This window comes from Crocodylus siamensis, chromosome 12, assembly GCF_052110815.1.
Source record: "Crocodylus siamensis isolate JL-2025a chromosome 12, ASM5211081v1, whole genome shotgun sequence".
Taxonomy (NCBI): domain Eukaryota; kingdom Metazoa; phylum Chordata; order Crocodylia; family Crocodylidae; genus Crocodylus; species Crocodylus siamensis.
The window spans coordinates 14,977,415-14,990,283 of NC_143406.1; the positions used below are offsets into that span (position 1 = coordinate 14,977,415).

Genomic DNA, 12,869 nt, shown 5'->3' on the forward strand with positions numbered 1-12,869 from the left:
GGTCTCTCTAATCCTGAGAGAGCATGTTAGCGACCCTGCAGGAGTGAGCTGAACTCTGTTACTATGGTGGTTACCATGGATGCTGGTATAACCAGCTAGGAAGATTACACAGGTGGGGAAGCCAAGCTACAAAATTTAATGGAACATTTTTAAAAAGAGAACTCTTCTCTTGAGAATTATCCAAGCACAGGCGTATACAAATGGCTTGAGAATGCTCAGTAGACTTCAAACTTTATTTTGCAATGCAGTGTACCATAAGCAGTCACATCACTTGGAAACACAGTCCTGCCTCTTCCTAACTTTGAACCTAAGTACTTTTGCTTCATTCAAAGAGGGAACGGGGGGGTGGATTTTTTTTCCTTATCACAAATCCTGTCTATAAGAACAAAAAGTGAATTGAGAGGGCGATGTTCTATCTATTTGTATAAATTACTTCAATGGAAAAGTGTTTTTTAAGTACATTTAATCACAATTATTTTAACGGATCTTAAAAAGATCACCTACCAGAGCAATGTGATGTGTACAGTTTTTTTTACTTCTGTAGGTTTTCTCCTCCCAGAAGCATCAAAGATACAATGCTCTTGTTCTTCATTCTGGAGGAGATATGAAAGGGAGGTACTACAATGCAAGTCCTTTATCTTGTAGATTTTGTACCTCAAAGCAGCTGTTGAATGGGTTTCTAAACAGAAAACCAGGTCAGTCCAAAATGAAAGCTACCATGTCAATGGAGCAGACCCAGAGCATGGTGTTGAGAACCACTTCCATACTTCATAATTGGCAAATAACTCCTGCCTGGATGGAACGTTTGGTGTTTTTCTCATTCCTAGCACTTGGAGCACAAGTTCTGGATTTCATCTCCAGTCCTAATATCGAGTCAGTCAAACTTCCCTGTGTGTTAATTTTCCCTTGGAGAATGGATATAATGGACACTTGTTGAGTCTTCATTAATATTTGTTAAATGCTTTGAGATCATCAGATGAAAGGTGTTATAGAAAGGTCAGTTTTTGATAACTAAAGCCCTGAGGGGGGGGCATCACTGTTTGGACACAAATTGTAAGTGTATTGTTACTAACAAGAACACAGTCACTTTAGAACATGACCTGTGCACTGATTCCACAAAATGGTTAATGCTTAAGGAGTTTCCCCGCCTGGTCTGGTGTGTTTTCCCTCTCTGAAATCCTGTCGTACTGCCAGCATCAAAGAACAACATGCTTCCTGCCAAGTGCCAGCTGGAGATTCAATTCACTTTATTGCCTTTGCCAGCTGTGGGGTGTTTAATTGCCCATCTGCTGGTACTCTCTGCAGTAAGACTCCCTGGGGAGCCCCTCTCTGGGGGAACTTCTCTGTGTAATTGGACAGATGTTCTTTCATTTAGGGCTTCAGCCAGTGTTTCAGTCACCTGTGAGCTTGGTTCAGCAAAGCACAGTCCTACCTCAGCCTCTCGAAGCCAAATTTCACTTAGGCCTAGTCTATGCAGGATTTTTCTCTTGGTAGAAGTGTTTTGGTTTTCTGGTACAGTTATATGGCACAACCCAAAATGTACAAGTGGTAAGGCAGCATAAAGTACCTTTCATCAGTATAGGAGGTTATCTTCCTCCTTGTGTGGATATACCCATACTGAGATACTTTTTAAAAAAAAAAACTTTTCAGTTCAGATTTTTTAATTTGGCAATACACAGACCCATTAATGCATATAAGGAACAGAAAGTTCAGAGTTTCATTTACATGAATTAGAATCTGCAGGGCTAGGCATTTCTAAAGGTATTTAGACATCTAAAGGCACAAATACACAACTATTGGGATTTTCAAAATGCCCTGATATGGCAAAGTACCTTTAACATCTTGGCCCTCAGCAACCTGCCTAGGATCATGTAGATAGTCTGTGACAGTGTTGCAACTGGACCCAGATCTCATAAAGCCAAGTTCAACCACAAAGCCATTCTGCCCTTTTACATGAGTTCACTGTCAGGTAGAGAATATCTTTAACTTAAAATGTTACTTCTTGTATATAAAATACAGTAAGGAGGAGGAGTTTACATCATGTACTGGTGTATAGGGAGTTACTGAAAATGTACTGCTTTTAGAAACAATTTATGGGTAAAGTAAATGATGATCAGGAAAAGAAATGATGCTAATAATTATTATGCAAATAGAATATGCAACCAGCATGCCATTTAATGAGATGTGATATGCAACACTGTGATTAGACACCAATTTTCTCATTCCTACTTTCACATTCTTCATTCCCTACAGTCTACAAATGTCAACAAAACCTTATCATAATTAGAAATGTCCCCTCTAATTTTTTTTTCTTTTTTAAAGAAAGCATGTTCTGACTTGCTTCCCAATTCTTAATTTTGGATCACAGGCAGCTTCCTGACTAATTATTGATAGTAATGAGAGAAGAGACATCCAGTTGTGAAAGTTTCCCCCAGCTATTACAGTAAGATTCCAAGCTACAGATGAAATATATTCGTAAACAAGAAGCTAATTGTATTAAATGGGAAATTCTTGAGATTCTGAGAAATACATTCTGAAATAGACAATAGATAAATTTGGTCTTAAAGACAGGGAGATGATATTGGCTAATCTATATTAAAATTAATACCATGTTTCAGGTCTAAGTAATGCATCCTTGATTGATCACAGTTGAGCATACATACTGTTTCTAACGAGAGTGACCCAAGTTTCAAGCATGTTCTTCACCCGCTGCTGCTCTCCACGCATCTTGGTGGATCAATTTTCCCCATATCTATTCAAATGTTACTAGGGTCCACATGCCCAAGATATATTATTCAGTTCAGTGAAGGCCTGAGGGGAGAAAGAAATTCTTTATTGCGACTTCTCTAACTCCCTATCTTCTGGGCATAATTTCATCCCTTTGTGAGTGTTAAAAGAGCGGTTTTGTTTGTCAGTGCCCATGAAATTACTATATGCAAGTATGTGGAAGAAGTATGACTTCTCTGCCTGGTCACTAAGCTGGTCTGTCCCCATCACCTCTTCTCATTTTTCAGGAGGGGTGGGAAAACCATTCCATGTGAGCACCAAGAAGGGTGAACCCAACAACCCCACTACTTTCAGATTTGATTAACAGCCTCATTTGCACAATGGGATGTGTGTTATGTCTCTGCCTTATTCAGCCATGATTGAATACTAATAAGACAGGTAGTCTCCCTCCATGACTATTTGCCAGGGGGCTGTGCCGTCAGCAATTCAGTGTTTTCTGGAGTCCTGGATGAGCCAGCCAGTTTGGCAAGCCACTTACCTGTAGTGACCATCTTAATTTCCAGGCATTGCCAGCTGAGTGTTCCCCACCCCCTTGTAACTGCCTTGTATTCCAGGAAGGAGAGCGCAAGCCTTTGCCACACTTTTCACATAGCTTTCAACAGCTCCAATGTCATCGCCTAGGCGACCGAGACGCTACTTGTTTGTAGTGCAGTAAATAACGTAGGTTTTCACTACCAGGCCGCTCCTGTCCACGGGAGATCTCTTGGAGAACTCGAAACACTTGGGGCTACACAGCAGGTAGGGGGGCCTTTAAAAAAGAAACTTCTTGCTTTTGGTGGGACCTGTTCAGTAGAAACCCTCTCTGGATTTCTTGACATAGCATCTGGAAGAGGATTTGTTGCTGCTTTGCATTAAATGTCTTGGATAGCTTGATCCAGAGTGCCATTGATCCAAAATAGAAGCACTGGTGGAGAAAAATAGTGACAAAGCTTTGTATTAAAAGCCTGTGCCAGGGTAACTGAATGTCTGGTGATGTGTTCCCCTACTCAGGGCCAGAGTATGCTGCTGCTCACATCAGAATACTGCAGACTTCAGTGGAGTCATACTTATACCCTGAGCTGGGCTTTAGCTGTCAGAGCTAAGGTAGGGGAGTTACTTTTAGTCTAACCACAGGGGTACTAGAGATGCCTCTTCTACCTCCTTGTCTTGCTACACATCAGGGAGGCTTTCCACCTAACCTATCTAATCTCTTTTGGTCACTCATTACCATGAGTCACTTGGTGGGGCTCCTTTCTGGGCTACTTTAATTTGTTCTGTTCTCCCATCATGAGATGAAGGATTTCTCAAATTACAACAGGCACCAGGGTTACACACTGCTCCATTCTTTAAACAAGGGCACCATTCCCTCTCTTACAGTCCTGCACAGCTGACTTGCTTGGGAAGTGCTATAAATTGGACACTTGTCCCTTTCATGGAACATGGCTGTGCTTGAGTAAAACGTGAGATCAGCAAGCTAAGGGGATCCACTGGAAAGACCTTGCGTCCCTGTTGTGGGAAACACTGACAGGGAAAATCGCTTATGACCTACTGGGCAGTAACAGAGACTTCTTGATCCTTGTGGGCTTGGCAGAAGGTTAGTAGTAGTATCTCTTGTCAGCATACTCAAGCTTCATGTTCTGGGTGAGAATTGAATGAGACAGGCTACTGATAACGCTCATGTGCTGCTGCTTGTCAGATTCTCTAAGCCCTTTGCAAATATTAACTTAACCATATCATTGTTCCTATCTTCAGATGGGGAGAGGGAGATACCTAATTTGATGTAGGGTCATGTCACTTCAAGGCTATTTCACAACTGAGAAGGTGAGCTGGCAGCAGGACCCAGGAGTCCTGCCACCAGTCTTCCATTCTAACTAGTAGACGGCACTCCCCCGGGAAGGGAACTGCCCAGTTATTTTTTAATCATTGCCTCAGTGATACTGATGTATGGAGGACATATGACCGGTTTGTGCAGGAGGTCCTCTCCTCTCGGGCATGCCAATAATCATAAAGTCTTGGGAGTGTTAGGTAACCACTGGGTCCTTTTCTCTGCTGTGCCATATTTTGTGTTTCCATCTGTGTAAAGTGAAAGTAAAATGCTACCAGGTCGGAGTGGTGGAATGTGACCAAAGCACAGCACATCACATCTCTCTTGCGCTTGCTTGACAACGCAACACACAAGGCAGTGGAGAATGGGGCATCCTTTGGCACCAGTTAGGAAAAACAATTGTAGATGAAGGAGGTTCTTATCGATACATGAAGGGCAGTGCGGATCACAGTAGGTAGAAGGACATAGATGGTGCCCCAGGTGCAGAGGGACAGCAGAAGGCTTTTGGAATAAAAACACATCACCAATATACTTGAGAGGCCTGCTCAGGGTGTTCCCGTGGAGGCGGCTGCAAGATAAGTAGCACCCGTGACTAGATATTCTTTTTGAACAAGATTTGGACCTGAAGTCACAGCAGCAGAAGAGCACACTGTCCTTGGTGTGTTTTACCATGTTCAACACAATATATAAGATTTGTAACGTCAGCAGAAAAGTGGTCTGAGACTCCTACCAACTGCTACACCCAGCATTCAGGGGGAGACCGCTTGGAGTATTAACTTAAACTCACCACTCTTTGGCATCTCCTGGAAAAAAACAAAACTGGCATTAATCCTTTAATGCACTGTGGCTGGGTCTGTGCAGATTCTGCTTCTGTACTTTCCTGAGATGCCAGCCAGTTCTCTCTCTTAGCTGGCCATTAATGCTATTCAGTGCAGGTTTTGGATTGTTATGGTACTTGCTAAGTTGGGGTAAGAGAGCTCATTGCTGATGAAGGTATCTTTCAGGTTTACCTGGAGTTCATGGCATAACCAAAGTTGCAACAATGGGAGTTAAATCCAAGAGACTGAGTATTTCCAAACAGCTTCTTTAGAAACCACCCTGGCAGACAACATGGACGTCAGATCCACAGAACAAACCAAGCCGATTTCAACAAACTATGCGTTAGGATCCAGTGACCCCATGTAAGCGGGAAACTCTGTATGTTTACCAGCTAGGGGAATATGCTGCATTGAGGCACCCTAAAACAAGATTTGCTTTTTCTGAGTCTGGGTATTTCTAAGTCTTTTTCACTCTGGGAATTTACTGCCAAGCTTTGACTAGCAAAGGGAAGGACAGCAGAAAAGGCTGTGGTCAGTGGGAGGGAGGATTAGTTTGAGAATGGGAGGCAGCCTCCATGTTGAATGAAAACTTCAGCAAAACCATAGTGGCACTGGGCTGCAGCAACTTAAGACCCAGGAGGTGCACGCTCAGTTCTTTGCCTTCCTTAGTGCCTGAAGCAAACCCGTTCTGTGCCTTTGTTGGCAGAAGATCTCCCAACCACCACAGTGCTCAGAGGGGAGGCTGCAGTATGTAGTATCCGTTTGTCAGCCACACAGCCTGTAGTCTTAAGGGCGTTCAAGTGAGTTACGTGGCTATTGAAACTCTTCACTTTCATTGTGACGTGGAGGGTGCAAAGACTTGCAGCAGAAAGGGGATCTCTCACTGCGATATTCCCCAAGCAGGGGCATCTTCAGTCTGTGGAGCTGGGTCTTAAGAAGCACAGTTGAGCTCCAGGGCCAAATTTCTCTGAAATTCAGGGATCCCCAGACTGGGGCTTTAGTCAAAGTGGTCTCAGCTGCAGCAAAATTTCCTACTATGGGACATCCAAACACTAGTCTCTTTGAGGGACATAATCCTTCACTGGTCAAGTGACTTTGGTTCAGGGCTGACCAAAGTCCTTTCTGCAGGCAGAGAGCCAGCACAGCTCGGGCTTCCCCTGCAAGTGAACCCGAGTCTTGCCTTGCAGGCTTCACCTTGCAGAGCAAGGCAAGAGTTTAACTTTCTCCAGTCCTTGTCAAGAGGACCTGGAGAGTGAACCTGCCATTGTCAAGAAGGGGTAGGTGACACAGCAGTTTTCCTGGCGTAATTGCCACCTAGGCAGGGATGGAGAAGACAGGCCACCTACCAGCCCTCAGGCAGTTGCAGCCTTTGACCATTATTGCCCAGGCAGGGGGATTCAAGCCAGTGATCTAAGTGTGAAAATCTCAGTAGCTTCTAATCAGCACAGTGTGGTTTTCCTTTTGACACTAAACACTGGAGTGTGTTGATGGGTGAATCTAAAGGCTTGGTTCCGATAAAAGTGTAAAGGAGATATATAAACATTGAGATGCCGACTGTCAATGAGCACTAACCATACCCACTCCACTGTAACCCAGCCTCAGGCAAAGTCTGTCAAGTGCCCCATAGTACAGGTGCATGTTCATACCCTGCCAGGAATATACCCATCCCCCTTGCTGGGTGGTCTCAGATGCAGGGTGACCCAGAGATAAGGACTGGGGATCTGGATAAGTAGCTTCTCTTCCGGGCTCTGTCCCTGACAGTATGTTGAGCCTGGGGTTAGTCACTTCTACCCCTCTTCTTTGTGCTATAACCTTCACTTTATACCCATTGGACCTGTCTAGTCTACCTGACAACAGAGGATTATCCTCTTACGGTTCTTCCCAGTCCACTTTTAACTAGCTCCTGCAGTGGGGTCTCTTATTCCCACTGAGATTCTTTTCTCTCCCCAGGACATCTTAAAATCTTGTTTGTACAGACATTTCCTTCCCCAGCCTAAATACTTCTGATCTTAATTTTGATTGTTCCTTGTTATGCCTCATTAAAGATGTGGTATACTGCCATTAATAGAGCTGCAAGCTTCTGGTGATGCTGTTATGCATAAAGCAAATACTGGTTTCTAAAATCTTTCATTCCAGGCCATCAAGGTATTATTGTTTCTGTTCAATCACAGGCTCTCTGCAAATGCCTTCACAGCAAGTGCAAGAATCAGTGAACAAGTGTGTCAATAATATTAACAGACCAAGCACTTCTTTGCACTATACAGGTTGCAATGGGAGCCCTGAGCTGTGAAGAGGCACAAGTCTGGCTTTGGATTCGCTGATCAAGCTTTTGAAAGACACAGGGAACTCCAGAAAACGTCCTTAAAATCTTCAGATTCGGTTTTTTTTTTTCTTTTCAAAATGAGTCCACCCACATGGTTAGGGCTGGTGTCACCCATTATGACCACAGGACAGTGGGTGCTGCTGGTAGCTCTCTGCTGAAAGAGAACGTGCAGCTTGTTCCTGAAATTGCTAAACCCCCTTGGACCAAGACCAGGAGCATGGAGCTGGGGTAAGGCTTCCCTGAAAGCTGCAGCCCCAGTTCTTTTCTTGTACAAGTTTCTTTCTCTTTTGTATATGGAGGTTGGGAAGGGGGAGGAGAGAATGAGATTTTAGCAAACCGATTCCTTTGTGGCTAAACTGATGGCAAACCAGCCCTCCGTTGCTCTGACAAACTCACCCAGAAACTGCTCTGTGGATATTTCGTCCTACAGACAAGGCACAAATGTGGAAATGGGTACCAGGGATTTAGTTGTGTGAAGATGTCCGGGGTTGCTTTCGTTTTACATTACGTGATAGTTTATCAGTCATATTTTCAGCCGTTGACTCTCCAGATGACTCAGGGCAAACATAGCATGAAAGGGGATGGTCAGAGGAGTCCCTGAGCCATAAGGGTGTACTCAGAACAACAGACTGCTCCGTTTGGACGCTGCTGCTTCCAGATTCAGTATTTTGAGACCAAGAAAGCAGGAAGTTTTTTGGCTCTGAATAGTAGGTGACAAACCTTAGCTGATAGACGAGGGGACCCTTACTAAAGGCAGGGGAGAGGTGACCTGGATCCTGTCTTTGCTACGGGGGTGGGGGGGCGTTAGGAAGTGGAGAGGAGCTGGATGCAGTAGTGTCTGAGGGGAAAAAGGAAAGTCAGGGGGGCCGGGTGATTATGCAGCATGGCTCCAAGCACTGTAAGGCAGCACGAGTCCAAGATGGCTGCAGCCTTGTGTCTGCAGAAAATGCTGGCTCCCTGCTGATGAGCTTCTGGGAGCTGGATCTACAGAAAGGGCACAGCAATAAGGCTAGCGCTCTTCGAACCTCTGCCTCGGTTTGTGAATGTGATCGGGTCCCCCTGGATTTACCCCGGATCAAAATGAACAGCTATAAATCCATGCAGGCTCTTAAGGCTCTCTGCGGCTGGACTTGTGCCAGGCCCCGCCAAAAACCGAGCGCGTGCCCGTTTCTGTGGGGAATCGCTCATGCTGGCGGGCAGTGTGGAAGCCTGGTACTCAAACTGCAACATGCTGGATCCAAATGGATCCAGGACAGAACTAGTAAGGGGAATATCTTCAGTGAAGGGACACCTTCAGTGCACCATCATGTGACACTGCTGAGGATCGCCCCGCTACTCTGGGAACTACTGCTACTGGAAAAGAGGGGGGAGAGAGAGAGTGTCTGTGTGCACGCGCACGCGCATGTGCAAGGGCCAGTATAACTACCTAGGCAAATGAGACTCGCCTCATTTGGACTCTGACTTTACTGGAAAGTTGCATTGTTAATTTAGGGGAGGCATTTATCTTCCTGGGTATCATAGTTAACCCACTTGCATGTTCAGTACAATAAAACTGACTTTCTTTAGGGAGTGTTTATGAAGCTAAATTAGTATTTGCAAAGCCTTTTGTGGTCTCTGGATGAGAGGTGTTCAAGGTTGATTACTACAAATGGCGAAAACTTCAAAGTGCTTTCTAGAAATGTTTCATTAGTGCCATCAAACAGCCTTTAATAGTGCACAGCAAATTCTGTTCCTGCTAGTTAAGGTCAATAATAATCAAATACCTCTGATACCTAGGGATGTTTGCTTGCATTACCACATTAGCGTTACAATTGCAGGAGCACTAGGATGTGCAGTTATCCTTGATAATATTTGCGAATAAACATACATACATACATGCTAATTGGGCCTCATGACTGCAAGGCTAGTTTTCAAAATGACGATCTTTATTCTCTGATGGTGCAAGGCTTACTATACTCATACAACAACTGTCCTAGTCATATAAGTTATGTAGCCTGAGGAGAAGTGTAAACTGTGGAATCCTCTGGTTTACCTCCAAACCCAGAAGTGTGAAGTCCTGCTCACAATCCCTGTCTTAATAAGAGAGTACAGATTCTAAGGGTTGTGATGTAACGTGCTGGCTCATTATGTTATATTCTTTGTGATGCTTTGATTTCAGGAAGGCACCAACAGTGCAAAAGTTGTCCATGAACATCAGTGTGGGTTTGAAAAGGGAATGAGATTCAAGAACACTTGCAGCAGGAGCTGGTGTATCTTGTTGTTGTTAATCACTTGTGAGGAAACTACCCCATACTATCCAGTGAGTATGCTTATGAATGATATTCCCAGCTCTGACTGTTTTTTTATCTGAAAGGAGTAGCCAGGAGATAAGGCTTGTAGTGACTGCAAGGAGTCACTGTCCACTGACTACCCCGTGGGTCTGCAGCCACAGTGTCAGGTATCCAGGCTGTAGTCATACTGGTCTAGAGGCAAAAGGAATCAGAATTTGTGGCAGAGGCGGTATCTTTTATTAGGCCAACTAGATTTTTGAAAAAAAAATGTCTTTAGTTGCAAGCTTTTGGGCACAAAAACAGAAGCACAAACATTTCTTTAATTGCAAACTTTTGGGCACAAAAACTCAAGCACAAAGATTTCTTTAATTGCAAGCTTTTGTGCCCAAAAACTTGCAATTAAAGGATTTTTAAAAAAATTTTTTGCAAAAAGCTAGTTGGTCTAATAAAGGATTTCTCCTCTACCACGTGTTCTGATTCCTACCTGCAGCGCAGTGGGCACTTTGCTGAGGTTTATTATAAACTCCTGATGTGGGAGTCTAGAGTTCATTAGACTGCCACATAAGCATTCATAAGCATACTCACTGGAGAGCATACTCACTGGATAGTATGGGTATCCCAACCTGTGTATTTATAAAATACTCACTGGAGTAGCTTATAAATACCCAAGTGCGCCCCTATCCCGGGTATTTATAAGGTACTCCAGTGAGTATTTTACAAATACGCAGATTGAGATACCCATACTATCCAGTGAGTGTGCTTATGAATAATATTCCCAGCTCTAACTGGTTTTTATCTGAAAGGTGTAGCCAGGAGATGAGGCTTGTAGTGACTGCAAGGAGTCCACTGACTACCCCATGGGCAAGAGAGCTGACTGCAGCTACAGTGTCAGGTATCCAGGTTGTAGTCATATTGGTCTAGAGGCAAAAGGAATCAGAACTCGTGGTAGAGGTGCTATCTTTTAGTAGACCAACTAGTTTTTTGAGAAAAAAGTCTTTAATTGCAAGCTTTTGAGCACAAAAAACTCAAGCACAAACATTTCTTCAATTGCAAGCTTTTGGGCACAAGTTTTTGTGCCCAAAAACTTGCAATTAAAGGATTTTATTTTATTTTTTGCAAAAATCTAGTTGGTCTAATAAAAGATTTCTCCTCTACCATGAGTTCTGATTCCTTCCTGCATCTTTGGGGTACTTTGCTGAGGTTTATTATAAACTCTTAATGTGAGAGTCTAGAGTTCATTAAAAATGGGCAGGCACCCAAGTGCACCCCTGTCCCTTCCAAAGTATCTGTATATTTATAAGCACTCTGACCCATGATGTCATCCCCAGAAATACAGCCCACGTGATAAACTCCCAGCAGATCATGGGCTGCCGGTGGACGGTCCTGCTGCTTTTCTGTTCTTACTCTTTTTTTAAACTGGAAGTTGAGGCTGAAGGGAGCCAAATTGGCAGCCCAGAAGACAGACAGTTTCTTCCTCTGACCATCAGGGATGGCCTGGGAAGAGGGAGAGAAATCCTACCTGTCTGACTGAGCCTGAACCCTGATCTGGAGCACTAATAGGTAAGGCAGTCAGCTACTCTGATCCAGAGGGATCAACAAGAGTCTTTCCATGCACTTCAGTGGGCTGCCGGCCAGGCCTTGAATCTTTGTGGCTTGTTCAGACACTGGGGCTATGAACAGACATTCAAAAAGCCTGAGCCTGAACTGATTCAATCTTGGCAGGCTAGTCTAACCTGACCAGGCTGAACCGGTTTGTAACTGGATAGACATTCTCTCTGGACTGAGGAAATTCAAGCACATGCCTACAGTGGCTCAGGCTAGAAGCCAGGGTGTGCTAGAGCAGCCCTCATTTCCCTTCCATAGCACTGAGCTGAGAGGTGGGAGTGGCCAGGCCCTGGCAAGATGCTTTGATTAGGGAGGGGTGTAACCCCCCACCCTACCTGCACCATCCCAGGCTTTTAACCGCTGGCTGCTCAAGGGGCAGGAGTGTTGCCAGACCTCAGCCCCCTACTAGTGCTCTGAGACAAGTGGGGGAGGATGCAGTGCATGCATCTGTTGATGATACAGAGCTTTTCAATCTCCGTCTCCCCGCTTCTTTATACAGTCTGCAGCAAACTGACAGGCAAGCAAGTCAGCAAGGAGCCAATAACAGTGTTTATCACATCAGCAGCAAAACAATAGCTTCTCTCCATTAATTCAAACTCTTCTTAAACCGCTTAATAGCTGACCTGTTGATTAGCTCCAAAAAGCCCTAAGTGGTCACTGTTATGTCTGCCTGTCCCAGTGAAACTGGAGACACACACAGACACCTCTCAGCATTAGCTAGCAAACCACATGCCTGGGGTTCTTGGGGCTGGGGTCTGTGCTGTGGGAGATGAGTGGGAGGGGAGGATCCCTGCTTGTCCAGCAAGCAGCGAGGAGTGGGGAGTAGGGCAGGGGGAAGCCAGGCAGACCCTGCTGTACCTGCAGTCTCTGCTGGAGCTCCAATCAGGGAGCAGAGGGGAGGGGAGGGGCCAGCCCTGCTGGGGAGCAGAGGGCCCTGCCCAACTCAGACAGCATGCCAGGATGCTGGGGGAGTTTAGTTTATCTTAAACTAGCAAGGGGTCTGGGACAGACATTGCATAAACCTGTTTGAGCCAAATCAGTTAAGTCTGATACTACATTCAAACAGGTTTATCTCAAACTGGTTTCAGTCATTTTCAAACTGATTTATGTGCACTGAACATCTGTTCTGTTACAGGTTTAAACCAGTTTCTGATCACTTAAACCAGTTTATGTGTAATGTCTGTCCCTAGCCTTGTTGTTTTGTTGAGACTGCCAATGAGGCGGCCAGTTAGAATTAGTTATCATGAGTTCACTGGGAACTG

At 44.6% G+C, this 12,869-nt stretch overlaps 1 protein-coding gene across 5 annotated transcripts in view; it reads left to right on the forward strand.

Annotated features, from left to right (window-relative positions):
- TP73 (tumor protein p73) overlaps window positions 1-12,869 on the forward strand; it is a 73,637-nt gene that overhangs the window by 5,745 nt on the left and 55,023 nt on the right. The window contains exon 1 of one of the 5 annotated variants that reach the window (XM_090024528.1): window positions 7,942-7,960. The exons of the other annotated variants lie outside the window; for them this stretch is intronic. Within the exon in view, the coding sequence (XP_089880654.1) occupies window positions 7,950-7,960 (11 nt within the window). The 5' untranslated portion in view covers window positions 7,942-7,949. Of the gene's footprint in view, window positions 1-7,941; window positions 7,961-12,869 lie in introns of those variants that run through there. 5 annotated transcript variants of the gene reach the window in all.